This window comes from Chondrus crispus, genomic scaffold (genome assembly GCF_000350225.1).
Source record: "Chondrus crispus Stackhouse genomic scaffold, scaffold_240, whole genome shotgun sequence".
Taxonomy (NCBI): Eukaryota; Rhodophyta; class Florideophyceae; order Gigartinales; family Gigartinaceae; genus Chondrus; species Chondrus crispus.
Window position 1 is genome coordinate 91,076 of NW_005179125.1, and position 16,444 is coordinate 107,519.

A 16,444-nucleotide genomic window follows, 5' to 3' on the forward strand; every position below is an offset into this window, starting at 1 on the left:
CCACCAGCTTCGTGCATAGCCGCGCGCGCGCCCGGTGCCGCGCGCCGTGAAGGCGCGCGTCGTCCAAGGGCCCCGGGCCGGGCCGCCACGTCCCGCGCCCTCGCCCCTTCCGCGCCTCGAACCCTTCGCACCGCCGCTGCCAATCTCCGCCACTGCTTCCCCGATTGCTACCCACACTGGAAGTTGGCACACTGCTGCGCCGCCGCCTCCAGTCTGCGCATGCTATTTAAATCCGCGGCCGCACGCATCCACGTTCGCTGCCCACACCCGCATCATTCCTTCCGGTTTCGCTTCAACCCCCCCAGCTCAACCATGACTCGCTCCCTCCTCATCCCCGTCGTCCTCCTTTCCGTCCTCACCCTGACCTCCGCAATGTTGAACAACTACTCGGCGGCGGAGTGCTGCGCGCGCGGACCGCGCTGCAGCGGTAAGGCCGCGCGCACATCTGGCGGGTGCAAGACCGGCCGTTGGATGTCGCAGCAGTCGCGCAAGTGCAAGAAACACGCGTGCTTATACTGCTACCAGAAGGGCCGCAGGACGAATGTCCCCGTTTGCCGCATGCACGCCATTTCCAAGAACTGCTTCCGCGGCAAGAAGCCGCCTGCTGCACGACCGGGCCGCAGCTCTGGACGCGGCAGGGGCAAGGGCAAGGGCAAGGGTAGGGGCAGGAAGCGTAGTGGTCGGAAGAATAGGCGCAGAAGCGGAAGTGGCAGCCGCAACAATCAGAGATCGGCACCCAGGGCTGGCTGCGCGTACCGGGGTACTTCTGGAAATAAGATTGTTATTCCGAGCACGGGCCTCTCGGCGGGCAATGGCTGGACTAAGGAGGCGGGTGCCATCATCTACAGGAAGGGCGATCCTCAGGGGAGTGTCGACGCCGAAGGATCTGGTACCATGTGTGTCAAAGTCATGTTCCCGTCCCCGGGTAAGTATTACTTCACTGCATTGACTAAGGCACCGCATCCGACTGAGCACAATGACATGTGGGTCAGGATCTCTTCTGGTTTTGATCTCGTGCATACGTCGAAGGGCGCCTTCAAAAGCGGCGGCTCCAGCTGGTACAAGGGTTATCAGAACCGTGGTGGCATGCAAATGGCGGACTACTTGCTTACTATTGATAACGATGGCCACCAGTTCCAAACGAAGAACGTGGCTGCAGGCCCGGCGTACAGTCTGTGCATCTCTGGTCGCTCGACCAAATTCTGGGTGTACAAGCTGGTGTTGATCAAGTGTGACGGCGACAATTGCAATCGGAACTCTCCCTTCATCCGCTCTAAGATGAATGGCTTGCCAAATTCGCCATGCAAGTAGGAGGGGAGGTAGTAGGGTTCATCCCGGAAACCAATGGTTTGGTTGGGAGAAACATTTGTATTGCGCCCTGTTTTAAGTGTTGTTTGTTTATATTATGCGCAATCTGCGGGAAGAACGGCGTCTGGATCTTACCCAGTACACTAGTGTCGAGAAGTATAAAATTTTCAAAAGCCGTGTGTGAAGTTGCATGCTAGTTAGCACTGTGCAATGCATCATCTTAGATGATTGACGTTGCATCGCTGCGATGGATGCGATTATACGGAAGGCGGAAGGGCGGCCAAGCGGTCATCTCTTGCACTTGAGCATGGAGAAGCGTGGCAGCGCGAAGCGAGTGGACCGTTACAGCGATTACAGGCGACTTGTCTTCGAATCAATCACGCGTTCCCGGCAAGTGAAGGGTTTGAAAGTTTGGGGAGGGCGAGCACAAGCGCAGGACAGCGCGCCACGCGGCGATCCGACACCACATTCCTCCTGAGCCACTCGATCCACTCTTGCCGTCTGCATCGTTGTATCTGTGCTGTGCAGGGGGAGGGGCGGTGTTCTATATTCGGTACAGTACTGCGCACGTGCGCATAAAGCGAGAGGGGTGGAGGTTCATGTAAACCTGTAAACAGTTGTACACGTTGTATTTGACAGAGGAACGGTGGAATGTGCTCTTGTAAAGCTGTGGTATTTTACAGAAATACGCAAAACAGAAAGAGAATTTAAAATGTTCGTCAACCCTTCGACCGAGTTGACGTCTCGCGATCGTAGGAGCTCGTGTGATCGAGCCACTCCACACCAGCGGGACGTAGAACACTACTCTCTCTGTCTGTCTCTTTCCTCCTCCCATTCGAGAGAGGGCCTTGAATTTAAAGGGAGAAAAAACAGGCAAGCGCATCAACCTTTACAGTAATGCACTGAAGTGCATACGAAGGTTGCTAATTTCTACAAAATCGTGCCAGTTTCCCGCCGTTTCCCAAGCGCCGGACACGTAGTGCCACGGCACGCCACTACACCGAAGGTGCATGGCACGGAAACGGCCAAAAGACACTCTATTGCTGGAGGACGTGTCCACGTGCCATTCGTGTTCCGGTGAGGTATTGTACGTGTACACGGGTACGCCGCAAGAAGGCTCCAGCCTATCATACCTTCGCAACAGAGAAACGCTTCAGGATCCCTTGCAGGAATGTATCATAGATCTGGAGCTAGCTTGGAGATCAGCCAGATCCGGACCCGCATTCCCGATGTAGTCAGCATTGCGTAGTTGTCAACATCCCAATGCAAGCTCCAATTCACGGTCAACGGCAACCGGAACAACCCCGCATCCCCGTCGCCCACACCTATCCCCAACCGTCCTCCCCGATCCATCCCCTTCCCCCGCCATGTCCGCGGCTGCCGTCTCCGCCTCTCGCGCCCCGCTGCAGCAGCTCGTGCACCGCTCCCTGCCGTCCCTGCGGCACACGCTAACGCCGAACTCGCGCCTGGCCTCTCTAGACATAACCCCGACTCACGTGTCGCTTGCAATCTCCAACAGGCTGCGCGACACGGCCTTCCCTTTTGGGATGCTCGCGCGCACCTCGAAGCCGTCTGCGGACGCGCTGATTCTCTCGCACGCGCTCGCGCACGCCGAGGCGGTGTCCGACCCGCCGGCCGCGCTCGACGTGCACGCGTTGGTCGTCGGCCTGCCGCCGGCGTCGGAGTCTTCCGCAAGCACCCTCGTCCCGTATCTGGCCGAGCTGCTCCAGGAGGAGGCCCTGCTCCCCGACCTGCAGGCCGTGCTGTTCTACTCGGAGGCACACGCCTTGAGCGCAGCGCTCCGCGCCCACTCTGACTTTCTCGACGCCCTGGCCGAACTCCCGGTCCGCCTGGAGACTAGGAAGCTCCACAGATTTGACGCTGCCATGAACCCCAAGGTCCCACGCGAGCAGCTGGAGCAGGGCTTGGATAGTAAGGCGCGTATTGCCGCCACGGACGTGTTGCAGGCCGTGCTCGATGACCTGAACAGGGACCAAGCTGCGTCCTGAAACATTCCATCCTGCCGCTTTCTCACATTCGGAATTCCCATGCGGAACACCGTTCGTGTCTCGCCGCGCTTTCATCGCTTAACCTCAATATACCCCGCTGACCATACACTACGTCGTCGGATGCTGCAGTGCGCGGCACGTACTGCATGGAGAGACTTGCTATCAGGCACAAACTCTGTCGAGCTCTCCAAACGGATGCGTTTTCTACGGCGACCCGCGCTGCCTGCTTGCAACAGAAGAGATTTAAGAACTGGTGCATTTCAGTAGTACGTCTGTGGACATCCGCGCCACGTCACATGGCAATATCCGCAGGAAGATAGCCCAAAGCCCGCCCGGGTATTTCATGAAGAGGCTTTTAGCCTTCTAAAAGTTGGTTATCTTCTCGTTCATCTCTGGTCATTGACCTGGTACGGGAGACCGAAATAATCATTTTTCTCGCCTTCAAAATTCTGCCTCGAGAAGATGGGCGATTCAAAACAATGAAAACTGCATTCCTCAGCGTGTACCACGCCTTGCATTCCGTCGTATTTGTGTTCTTCTATATGCTTGTTTTGGGCTGCTGCCGCTCCAGGCGAAAGCGACGTGCCGTGTTATCCGTCTTCTCGACTCAATGCATCGAATGCACATTCACATTATGAGTGCACCAATGCACTGCACATCTATGCAAGCCTTTAACCTACCCTTGGTCCGTCACGAGCGCCGACTGCCTTTTCGACTAAATTCTCCAAGATGGCCAGATTGAAATGCAGATGCAGTACTGCACGAATGGCGATACCGAAGGGGTCATCTTCTCTATATCCCGGATACAACTCTCTTCACTATTCAATCTGCTTACTGTTTAGCCTTCCCCTTTTGTCTTTCCGGCGTCTTATATTTGTCGAACCCCTTCTCAGAGCATTGCGCAGTGCGATACGCGAGCTCCAAGACGTTTCGTGTTGAGAATTCACCCACTTCCTTCACTGAAAATACGACATGAGGGCCGACTAAGCAACCTAGGAGATTCTGAGCTGGGCTTAGCATAACCAAATTGCCTGCGATGGCGCGAAGGGAATCACGGAGGTCGATTACGAAGCACTGTGCATTTCTCCCTGGAATGCGAAGCGTTTTGCTCATTGTCCTGTTCTCGATTCATGGAACGGTGTCTTTGGCTAGCTTTGAGACAGGCCCGCATTCAGTACACGTGCTCCCGGTTTCACTTCCATGGCAGGTGTCCGACATGGACAGGCTTCCATCAACGGAGAAAGAGGTCATTAGCACGGTCGACTTGGCGGCGCCAATCGTTCCTCTTGATGAGCTCTCAAATACTCTGATCATGGAAGTCGGAGAGGTGGACGCAATATTTTCTTTCTCATTTCTTCCGGAAGTGGGGCACAACCTAAGCAGTTACCGCGTTGAAACGCTCTGCTCGAATTCTGCCGTTCTACAGAAGGAGGAAGTGCTACTAGGTCCGCCTGTTCTTATGCAGAATAATCGCGTGAATTTTACGGCAAACATCGCATTTGAGCGGTCAGTCGGAGAAACGGAGGTCTCCTTCATTTTCAAGAAGGAAGACAACACGATCTACTCAAGCGTCACCGTGCACTACACGATCTGCGGTATTACTTTCTACCATGTTGACGCAGAAAGCCATAAGAAGATTATTCTAGAAGGGAACGAATACGCAACAACGGTAGAGAATGTCGCCCGTATGAACGGTATTGAGACTTTTCTTGCTTTTATTCAATTTCCAGATGGACAATCGACTGCGAAGCCGCTTGTTGATGGAAATGTGTTGCCTGATATATCCACAATGGTCACAACAATTGACGGTCAGGGGCCCCTCGCACCGCACAATTTTGCTTCGTGTCTAACCAACCATACGTACAGGGCAGAGAATAGCAGAATCATTCTAGACGACTTTTGCAGTTTCGGTTTCACTCAGTGGAATGAATCACAAGGCCCTTACTTCGGAGTCAGACTTTTGCAATATCGAACGGGAACGATTACATTTCACTTTCAGTGGGATGACTTTTTGAAGGGACAATTCGCAGGAGACATTTTCGAAACAAGCTTGACGATCAAAGTCTCTGGGAATTCTTTTCCCTCTGTTATCGCAGTCAACAACCCAGGTCCGTTTCAAAGAGCCGGAGGTCAGCTTATTGCATTCGTGGTCTTCAATTTTATTGCCAATGCAAAATACTTGCTCAAGGTAGGAGGAAACTTGTCCAGCCCGCTTGCTGTGAAGTCATCACCCGAGGGATGGACGGTTCTAACATGTGTTACTCCGCCAGGCGAAGGCAAGAAAGTCCCATGGGATCTGAGCTATTCAATTGGAGGTTCTGCGGACAGGGTTTCCCTTCCATGGGCTGGAGCCGATCCAAGGTTCGTCTTCAACTACGTTGATAACGACATCTCAATAACATCTATGAGCCCATCCTTTGGACCAACTGCTGGTGGAACGACGGTAACCTGCAAGGGTCAATTTGGAAACCTTACGTTAAGCAATGGAAGCGGGGACAGACTTGTGTTGGGATCTTACGTTGTGGCGATGGAATTCATTATTTCGGTAACACGAACAGCCATCATATTCAGAATGCCCCCCAAAAACGTCGTCCAGTCTCGGCATTATGAGATTGGATGCTACGTCATCGTTCAAGGCGTTCGCTCAAACGAAGTCAGCTTTATGTATGAATCTCTTACAGATTTGTCCATAGACTTCACAGGCGGGTCGTACGAAAGGAAAAATGACACTCACATGGTGCCGCTGTGTGGATTAGGGAAGAATGCGTCTGCGGGTTCGACTATATCCATGTTTGCGAATATGAATAGTGGTGCTGCCTTGGATACCCTCTCGTACGATTGGCGAATTGTTGTGTCATCTACGCGAAGAGAGGTTGCCAAAGCGGTGGGATCAACAAAAGCACGGTCATTCTCAGTACCGCTCTCACTGTTTTCCACTCGTGAGACGTATGAAGCAATCCTACTCGTTTCCGATACGAAGTATAAGACTCAACTATCACGTTCAGTCAAGATACAATTAACGAAAGCCAAAGTTATTGCTGTTGGCCTCACAATCGATCAGACGAGGACGATTGCTTTGCCCCCTGTCGATGCAAGGGTATCTGCATCAGTAACCGAACATGGGACATGCTTTGGGCGAAACAACAAACTTTCTTACGACTGGACTTTCCTCGCAATCACGAAAACGTTATCGGCGAGAAGTGAAGAAGTAGCTCTAAGCATCCCCAGTCCGCGGAGATTTGGCCGCGAATACATGATCCCGAGCAGTACCTTGGATTACGGGAAACATAGAGTCACGGTCAGGGTTTACTACTCCGATGATCCAAGCATATACGGGACTGCATCAACTTGGTTGAATGTTGAACCTGCCGAATTGCGACCTGTAATTGGAAATGGAGAGAGTCAAATCCAGAGTTCCGGCTCTTCGGATTTGCATGTGACAGCAGAACGCTCATACGACCCAGATGACGCATCAGCTACGAGTTTTGATGATTTCACGTATGACTGGAAATGTGAACTATCGATAGGAGGAGGGGAACAATTTCTGACGGTTGCGCCATGCCCAGAACAGCTGCTCCCCCGCAGAGACCAGAAATCCTTCAACGTTGCTGTCGAGGCACTCAAATCTAGCCGATTTCTCAACACAACAACATTTGTCCGTTATTCTCTGATAGTGCGAAAAGAGCACGAAGGTTTGGGCGTTAGATCATCTCCTCAAATCTCGCAGATCGTTGAGCTGCTGTCGACGGAAGAAACTTTGGCTTCAAAAGGATTCATTTCCGTTACAACGTTGGATGGGCGGCCCTTACCTCTCCACCACCTTCCCTACTATGATACCTTGGTGCTGTCACCAAGACCCCCATCACACACCTCATGGCGCTTTCGTTTACTCGAACCAGCTGAAGAAACTTTCACGTTGCTCAGTAATCCCGAAAATCTAATTACCTTGCCTGGCTTCTATGGACCAGATGCAATGCTCGCGGGAAGGCATGCACTGGGCATAAACAAAGGCACACTAGAGCCCGACACTACGTACAAGTTTGAGGTCTTATTTGAATCTCGGGATGCAGACAGCCCGAATCCAGTTCAAGTGACTGTCCGCACAATGCCAAAGCCAACCGTTTCATTCTTGCCGCTGTCGCATACCTCAGGCACCACAGAAACAATGTTTACAGCTGTTGCAGTGTCGTCCATTGACGACTACATGTTCAGATATCATTTCTACATCAGGATGAGTGATGGTTCAGATATATGCATTGATGGGTGTTCCGGGCAGCACAAAGTTTCTTTCCGTCTTCCAATGGTTGGTAGGCATACTTTGCGGTGCGTCATGGTCGATGCTCGAGGCAAGTACGTGATTGATGAAGCAAAGGAAGTTCAGACCCTAGACATAATCCCAGCGAAACAGCACGGATCGAAGATTGAGGCCCAGACCGAAGCTCTTGAAGGAAGCTTCGACCTTGGAGATCACAGTGCGTTTGAAATCGAGAGCGTTCAATTGGCACAGTACGCAGTTGAAGTTAATCTGAATAACACGCAGATCGCTGAGGCTATTTCAATGCTAGTGGATTCAAACATTGTAAGGCTTGCGGACATGTTTCGGAAGAGTCAGCCCAACACCGCATTGGCAAGAGATTACATGCTGATTGCAAAATCGTACGCATCAATTCCGGTAGGACATGACGCGATGGGAGGAGTTGGAACGTTTTACGGTTTATGCAGGATGGTTTATTTCGCAGTGCAGCATACTCCTCCATCGGAACGATTCGATATGACCGAGGAAATGACGACAACTCTCGGGATGCTTGCCGCTCATGCAAGGCAACTTCATGCGCAAGGAACTACTCGAATGCGATTACTGCCAAAAGAACAGCGTGTCCTTCAGCAAGACGGAGGTGTCAATGAAGCACTACTAGAACTGCATGAATTGGTTATGCCAATGATCGCGCGGGTGCTTGCCCGCAGTTCTGGTTGCGGAGAAGTTGCGAGTGTCAATGTAAGCGATGTTGGAGCAGTGCGTGTCGCGACGTTGTGTTCTAAGGAACAAGGATTAAGTCTTGCTGGAGAACATGCGACGATGGAGTGGTGTGACGATGTGTTTGCAGAGAGTGGTCAGAAAAGAGTAATCTTCGTGCTAGGTGAATTTGGGGACTACGTCAAAAGCAGTGGTGTGCTCACTCTGCGAGAATCTCTTGGTCGAGAACCAGTGCAGACGGATGGAGAAGTTGAGCTGGAAACAGGTAATTTGGCATCTCATGGTTTTGTGCTGACAAAAACCATGGTTGCGAAAGCCGATGATGAGTATGACGTTGCGCATGATGGTGAAGGAGCAGGAGACCTTATAACGGGGATGGCAGCAGCAGACCTATCAACGGGAAACAAAAGCTGTTTTAGCGTGCGGCAGGATGTTAGGGCAACTGGTGCGTTATTCCCAGAGTATGCCGAAGTGTTTTGCAGGGCGGCGTCAGCGATCGAATATGTGAACACAAAGGCTTTCTCAGTGGATTTGCCAAAACATGCTTATGCGGAGCGTTCAGTTTCTTCAAGAATCGGCGGGGATGGGACGCGTGCAAGTGGTGAGACGCAATCGGGACTGCAAGTAACATCGTTAGTGCCATCGCTTCACGCACGGACGTTTGGTGTTAAACGGGGGCAGTGCAGGGATTTGCGACCTCGTATTTTTGGAGAATCTGCTTCATGGTGGGTGCCACTCGCTGCAGTGGTCGGTGCGTTGTTGACGGTATTGTTGCTTGGTTTTGCAGGGATTCGAAGGCAGACGACGCTTGACGCGGACCTGTGGGTAGATGGAGATGCGCCATACATCGAGAGGGACGCATACGGTCGGGATCTGGGTCATTTTGACGGAGATATAGTGAGAGTAGATGAGGTGGGTGACGAGGGTGAGGACCACGTTGTTTATGAAAGTCCGCGCATGAGAGGTACAGCTGAGGCCAAGGCAGGCGGAACGGATACGAGGTTAGAGACGGTAGATGGGACGATGTGAGACTTAGGTAAGATTTGACTGTCTCCTTAGGAACGGAGAAATTATGTTTTTATGCTTTAGGGCGGTATTTTGGGGCATCGGGGACTTTGACTTTGAATGTGCTTAACATCTGATGGAACATACGTTTTAGATCGGAGGCGTAATGGAGATGATATACGTACAGTAAAGTAAGCGCATCTGTGCGGATGCCGAAACATGGGGGGCCTGCACGAAGAGACTGAGTTGAATGACGAGTCGAATGACGAGTCGAATGACGAGTCGAATGTGAAGGCATCTGTTGACATCAACAGATGCCTTCACATCCGACTCGTCATACTGTCAACAGTACAGGGGGGGGGGGGTCGCGATATAGTGCTACCCTGTGTCAGTGGGCCGAAAACGGCACTATATCGAACCATGCACTATAAGATAATGAGATTTACGGCTTTTTTGCAGCCACTCCCTTGCGCATCACTGCTCAGAAAGACCGCTCGCAGGACGCCATCACTCATACTTTGCATCTTCACTACAGACTCAAGTCTAATCAAGCATTTATGTTATTAGTAGCTGCCGAGCCGTCGCATTGACTCCCTCCTTTTTCGCAGCCATAAATGCCAGCCTACACTTTTGCAGATGTCCAATTGCATCATCGACCCTGCCTTTTTCCGCCAGTCTCTATTCTAGTAAGCAACTGCATAATATCTTTCCGCGGCGGCAGCGGCTCTCGGGCAGTACGTCCATCCAACTGCCTTGCCTCTCTGGAGACCCTTCGTTTTTGGCTCAAAATTCGTGCCACCCCTAGAAGGGTAGCACTATATCGGAGCTGGCACTAAAAAAGATGGCACTATATCGCGACCCCCCCTGTACTGTAAATAAGTGCGACTCCCGATCAAGATGAAAGAAAGATGGATGGATGGATTCTCGGGGGTTCAGCCATGTATTTCCGAAGAGATAGAACACCGTGCTTGCGTAGACAGTGGAATGTTTCGGTGAATTCGATGCGAGCGAAACTCAGGAGGATTTGTGATGGGGAGGGGGGGCGGCGGTGTGAAAATATGACTGGTACTTGGTGTCAGACTCATCCAGTTAAAGGGAATTGGATGGATAAGAAGTTGCCTTTTTCTATTTTGTGTAAGGGAATAGTGTTTACCCTTGAAGGGTAGTATATAAGTAGTAATTGCTCGACTTGCGTGTGAAGCTGAGAGAGCAAGAGAGTTCAGTGGGGGGGGGGGGGGGGAATTAGAGGGATTATTGAAGAGTAGAAACGTAGGGGTAGAAGCGGTCGGTAGGCGGACAGCGACAGAAATGAAAACCTCGGTGGCAAAGCTGGTGCTGCGGGAGAGGGCAAATTTGCGACGGGGACAGTTCGAAAATCTGTTTTTAAATACCCTGGACTTCAGATTTCTACCGTACTTCGTATGACACAGCGGGTACAGTTGCATTGTGAACATTGCTTCGAAAAGCAGACGACGCTGCTGGCGAGTCACGCCTGACGGCTATAGCACAGCGAGGGAGAGCGAAAGAGGGTGAGATCAAGTAATTCAAATATTTTCGCTGCATATTTGCTCATACCTGCTCACTACCTCACCACCCAATCAACAAGCTCCTCCCCCCCAGATACAATATTTCACCCCCAGCGGCACTGTTGCCCTTCCATCTCCATACAGTATTTACTCTTCCCCCCTCCCTCTCCCCCTTCCCCTCCCCTCTCTCTTCCCCTCTCACCCACCCCCTCGCCAGCCCCCTCGCGCCACCGACTACCCTTCCCCCCTCCCCCACCCCTCCGAACCATCATGCTCGTCGACCTGTGCGAGTCCCGTCTCTCAGTCCACATAGAATGCTCGCAACTGCGCAACATGGACATCTTCAGTCTCTCCGACCCTTTCGCCATTCTCTTCCACAACAAGACCGGCGCGGCAGACAACTCCCCCGCCCGCCACAACTCCTCACGCGACACCAACGACGAATCTGGACCCCCCTCTCATTCCATCCTCTCGCTCCACGAAATCGTTCCTTCAGCCCCCGCTGTCCTGGCCGCCGGTTCCGCACACGGCGCCTACACCCCACGCGACTCGCGCTGGGAGAAAGTCGGCCGCACAGAGACTGTTACCGATACCCTCAACGTCGCTTTCGCCACCTCCTTCGAAATCCCTTACTTTTTCGAGCGCAATCAGAAGCTCGCCGTCGACGTCTTTGACAGCGATGCACGCTCAGAACGCGATGAAGACCTTCATCGTCATGACTACCTCGGCTCCATCGAGGTAGCGGTCCCTTCCCTCGTCCGTGCCCCAAGTCAGAAACTAACTCTACCGCTCAAGACAAGCTCCAACCCCAATCAAAGAAATGGCTTTTGCACTCTCATAGTCGAGGAAGTCACAATGGGCAAACAGCGCGTTCTCTACGACATGTCTATTCAAAACTTAAGAAAAACAATCCCCTTCTCCCGCGCCAAAGGTCCCTACGTCACAATTTCTCGCAGACACAGAGCAGAGGGAGGTACAGATGACAAATGGATCCCCATTCTCCGCACACCCGCCCCGGGAAAGCTCACTACTCACCCAAGAAAATGCTATGACCTTGGCAAGCTTAACCACAACTACCAAAAGTTGTGCCATTGCGATGAGAACCTTCCGCTGCGATTCGACGTCAGTTATGAAAAACGCGGCAAGCACAAAGTCATTGCGACCTCTACCGTCAGTTTGAAGCAGGCGAGAGAGGCCGCGGACGTTATCGACCTCGTCTCCGCTAAAGCGGTGACATGCGCGACGGCAGGATCACCAAATGGCCAGCTTTTGCTGCAAAACGGAGTCATCCTAGAAGACAACACTTTCTTAGACTATATTGTCGGAGGTTGTGAGATTTCTCTGGTTGTTGGCATCGATTTCACCTCCAGCAACGGAGATCCCTTGCAGCAGGGAACCTTGCATTATTGGGATACAATGCAACCAAATGAGTACGAACTGGCTATCCGTGCTGTCGGTGATATTCTAGCCTACTACGACACAGATGAACGATTTCCGGCTTACGGCTTTGGGGCAAAACTACCACCTGACTTTCAAGAACCTCGCCACATCTTCTCCCTTACCGACAGCGCCGATCCTACATGTCACAAGATTGATGAAGTCCTGAACATGTACAGACAAACTCTTTACAACATCCGTCTTTCCGGACCGACTGTCTTCGCTGAGATCGTTCGCGCCGCCGCGGCGCACGCTCAAGCTGAGCTTTCACGGCACGAACAGTCGTATACCATTCTTCTCATCGTCACGGATGGCATCATCAATGATTTGGACAATACCTTGGACGAGATCGCGAAAGCGGCATTCCTGCCTCTGTCAATTGTCATCATTGGCGTCGGAAACGCCGACTTCACAGATATGGAGCGACTGGATGGCGATGACCGAAACTTGGATCGGGATATTGTACAGTTTGTTAACTTTCGACAATTCAAGGATATGCGGGAAGTGCTGCAAGCCCAGGTTCTTGAAGAAATCCCAAGGCAATTCTTGCAGTATATGGAGATGCACGGAATCATGCCTCGTCAACCGCCAGTCGATTAGCCGAGCGACCTCCAAGTCCAAAGGCGAACGCGAAGCTCCATATGTTCACTGTTCGAGGTTGAATCCCAAGGTCAAAGCCATCGTATAACGTTTTCGGTGTGCTGCGCTCTAATATATCGCTTGTGTTCCACGAGCCGCGTAGGAAATTCCCCTTCGGTGGAAGCGTTGTACTACACTTGTAACCTAGTGCCGCTCTATTATGGTCATGGCGTTTGATCTCTTCATGCATGTGGTCTTCATTTCTACATCAACTTTGTGCATCAGCCAGATCAGCTTGATTTTGCAGCCCTTACCAATGACGATAAGCCGTAGCTCTCGTACGAGGCTACATCAACCACAGAGTGGTTGGAGTTGACGCCTTGGTGAGGTCAATTGTCATCCATTCCATCATATGTTCACTTCGCGTAAAGTGCTTACGATACTAAGCATTAGGGATTGTACACATGAGGAGGCTTTTGAGAGCAAGAGATAGGTGACACCCTCGGATAATTTTATTTCCATACTTGGGCCGCAAATATGCTCCATACGACACGGGCTGCAGTGCATTGTGCTGAGTTAAACGTCTAGAACCCAGCAAGAAGATACCAACCTTGCGGATGCCCTGCAACCGTTCCATGCCATCATGAGAGACAATACCGGCCTTTGAGAAAATGATTATTGCAAATCTCTGACGCTTTTCGGAGCCAGCCTGCGATGGCATCCAGACAGCGGCTAGCAGCAGGAACATAATTTCACTCGTATTCTCCCTTGAAAGGACAAGAACAACATCGCAACGGTTGCTCGACGAATATCACAGGATTGCTCCCGTCTTTAGGGATGGTTTAAAGCTGTGCAAAAGTAGTTACGAAGCGGGAAAATTCTCTATGTTTCTGTCTAGTAATTAAGATAGTGGTAATCTTCCTGCACAGCGGTAGTATTTCCCATGCTAGTCATGACAACTACTTTCACAGATCCGCTTCCCGGCGGCACCTTGCAAAGAAGCCAATCATTGCGTGAACTTACTCTTGAAACTTCAGCCGGTAAATCACCAAAGGTAACTTTTGCTCCTTCCTCGAGGAAGCGTCCAGTGATAGAAATCTGATTGCCACCTGCCATTGGGCCTCTATTCGGAAACACTGCTATAATCTGAGGTTCTGGTCCTTCGTATGTACCTTCATCCGGCTCCAACACTGCGATGTTCGGTTGTTGCACTCGGGGCATTATCAAGTTTCCAAAAGGATTCATTGCGATGCTCAGCGCAGAATATTTCGCCAGCTCTTCAACATCCCCAATGACTGCCATGCCTGTAGCATCCAGAGAGATCCGGTATAGCTTTCCGCTTCCACCCACAGCGTATTTTGATGCAAGCAGATCTCCCTTCAATTGACCTTCGAATGAGTTGGCGGTGTATTCAATGATTCCATTAGTGGATGCCTCAAAGGTTGCCAGCGCAGCTGTGAATCCATTTCGACTGGTTTCGCGCGGGTCATAGTAAACACATTGTCTTATGTCTCCAACTGTGCCGCGAGCCCTGTTTGGGAATCCAAAGTAAGAATCCTTGTGTACAAGCACTAGTGTGTCTGGATGCCATGGATCATCACTTTCTTCGTTGCAAGTAACTGACTTCTTACCATACCCATTATTAGGGCCGTTATCCGTGGCATAAATATGGCCATTGGAGTGGAACACAGAACCATAAGAATTTCTAAATCCAAAGCCAAAGCCCTCCACGAATTTTGTCGGAGACGTTTGTTTGGCCGTCCCAGGGTCTTTGTACTGATCATACGTTACTCTTCCATCGAAACCCGCGGCTCGCACGTAGATTATAACTGTAGCTGCACTTAGAACGGATTCTGGAACACCACCGACCAGATCGTCTGGTGTGGAATACCCGGCATTCGTTGTACCACCAACTTGTGCGTACAAGTTACCGTCGTTATCCCAGACTAAACTGTTGACGCCATGATCATGATTTGACACAGGTAAACCTGTTACAACATCTTTTTCGTGTTTCAGGCACACATCTGGATCATCATCAGAAGAAACAGGGACCAACGCTTCAATTTTGCCATTATGCCACCCGTCTTCATCAGACATGAGGTTCCAATTCCTCCAATAGAATGTATTCGTCGAAATATATACCCGAATGTTCCTTTCTCCCGGGTTGAAGGAAACAGCTGTGATGGACCTGCCGGAACCAACGCTTTCTGATTTGCAAGATTTCTGTACAACCATTGAGTAGTGGCCAACCGTCAAAACATGCACATGAGTATCCAAGGAACCAAAGTAATACTGCAGATCTGGCCCTATTGCCACAGATGTGAATTGTTTTGATTCAAAGTTTGAACCGTCTTTGTTCTTGACATACGTTTCCTTAAACTTGATCGGCATTGGGGCCGCCTTTGTGTATGAGAAATGCTTTGAATTACTGATTCCGCGAGAGGTCTTCACCTGGACCAAAACGTCCGCCGGGGCATCTGCAGCAGGGACACGGATTTCGATGAGGCTGTCGCTTTTGACATAGACTTCGTCTACCTCTTGCAGTCCGATTTGAACTCTGGAGTCACTCGTAAAACCAGCTCCGGAAAGTATCATTTTACCTCCGCCCCCAAGAGTTGACTTTTCCGGACTGACCGTGTGAAGAGTAGGTAAGACGTCGCCGGATTCATAGCTGAGGAAAGAGTTGGACACCACTTGAACTCCACCGTTGAGATTGATCCCTAAAGTCAGTTGTGCCGTCGCGGGATCCGATGTGTAATAAACAAGATCCAACCTGTGTTTCCCTTTCTGAAGGGGGAACGGTTTGGTAACGGAAAGCGTTTCCTTTGTTCCCGTCTTCAACTTTCCCAAAACTTTCTTGCCGTCAATTAAAAGTTCGACAGCTCCGCCGCCGTGAGCCACGAAAAATACGTAGTCGTCATCCAAAACGGCCCAGTACTCTGAGACAGCTCGAATAGCGAACGGGCCCTCAGATAAGAATGAAACGTCCTCCGGAAAGTCGTCTGCAGTTTTGAAATCAATCTCTTCAACAGACAATCCGTACTCAGCCGCTGGAATCTCAGGAATCTTATCAGTGTTTATAGCTGATGCTGATAGATCGTAGAAATACAAGTATGCACCTTGGTTTCCTGACGGCAGAACAATAACTTTGACATCATTGCTTGACACGTCGTCACTATTGTCGACAACAGTTAGTGTCACCACGGTTTCACCAACCGGAAAGTTGTATGTCACAGTCATATTAGTTCCAATTATTGCTCCGAGGTTGTTCTCCTTCCATTCGTACGAGACTAATCTGCCGACTACAGCTGGAGGACCGGGGACGAAGTAATGTGTATGAGAGAGCTCCCCGTTGAGAGTCACCTCCGCGAAACCATCTCCATCTTCATCGCGCACAGTTTGGTCCCAGCCGGGAACAGAATGAGCCCTGTGATCCGGCTTTTCAGTTGTTTCACTTGATGCAAGCACCGAAAGCAGTGCTAAAGAAACACAGAAAATTACTGCCGACCAGACGTACCGCATTTCTCAACAGTTGAGGCACCGGGTGTTAAGAAAAAAGAAAGACGATATCAGTCAGATGTGAAAAGTAAGCCCTAAAGGTAAGA

General features: G+C 51.0%; 4 protein-coding genes; all 4 read left to right on the plus strand.

Moving 5' to 3' along the window:
• The first annotated feature begins 372 nt into the window (after positions 1-372).
• CHC_T00004686001 (hypothetical protein) lies at positions 373-1,486 on the plus strand. XM_005716124.1 is given in 2 exon segments: positions 373-1,311; positions 1,312-1,486. The coding sequence occupies 1 exon segment, from the start codon at positions 373-375 to the stop codon at positions 1,309-1,311; it is 939 nt and encodes a 312-aa protein (XP_005716181.1). The 3' UTR covers positions 1,312-1,486.
• Positions 1,487-2,675: 1,189 nt separating this feature from the next.
• On the plus strand, positions 2,676-3,317 carry CHC_T00004687001 (hypothetical protein). The gene has a single exon (XM_005716125.1). The coding sequence runs from the start codon at positions 2,676-2,678 to the stop codon at positions 3,315-3,317; it is 642 nt and encodes a 213-aa protein (XP_005716182.1).
• A 4,687-nt stretch (positions 3,318-8,004) lies between these two features.
• On the plus strand, positions 8,005-9,321 carry CHC_T00004688001 (hypothetical protein). The gene has a single exon (XM_005716126.1). It carries the CDS (start codon positions 8,005-8,007, stop codon positions 9,319-9,321), a length of 1,317 nt encoding a protein of 438 aa, XP_005716183.1.
• A 1,835-nt stretch (positions 9,322-11,156) lies between these two features.
• Positions 11,157-13,936, plus strand: CHC_T00004689001 (hypothetical protein). XM_005716127.1 is given in 2 exon segments: positions 11,157-12,860; positions 12,861-13,936. 1 exon segment carries the CDS (start codon positions 11,157-11,159, stop codon positions 12,858-12,860), a length of 1,704 nt encoding a protein of 567 aa, XP_005716184.1. The 3' UTR covers positions 12,861-13,936.
• The last annotated feature ends 2,508 nt before the right edge of the window (positions 13,937-16,444 follow it).

Bases quoted from the DNA above. Each gene is read 5' to 3' on its own strand.
- CHC_T00004687001 (XM_005716125.1), top strand. From the start codon at position 2,676: ATGTCCGCGGCTGCCGTCTCCGCCTCTCGCGCCCCGCTGCAGCAGCTC.
- CHC_T00004689001 (XM_005716127.1), top strand. From the start codon at position 11,157: ATGGACATCTTCAGTCTCTCCGACCCTTTCGCCATTCTCTTCCACAAC.
- CHC_T00004686001 (XM_005716124.1), top strand. From the start codon at position 373: ATGTTGAACAACTACTCGGCGGCGGAGTGCTGCGCGCGCGGACCGCGC.
- CHC_T00004688001 (XM_005716126.1), top strand. From the start codon at position 8,005: ATGGGAGGAGTTGGAACGTTTTACGGTTTATGCAGGATGGTTTATTTC.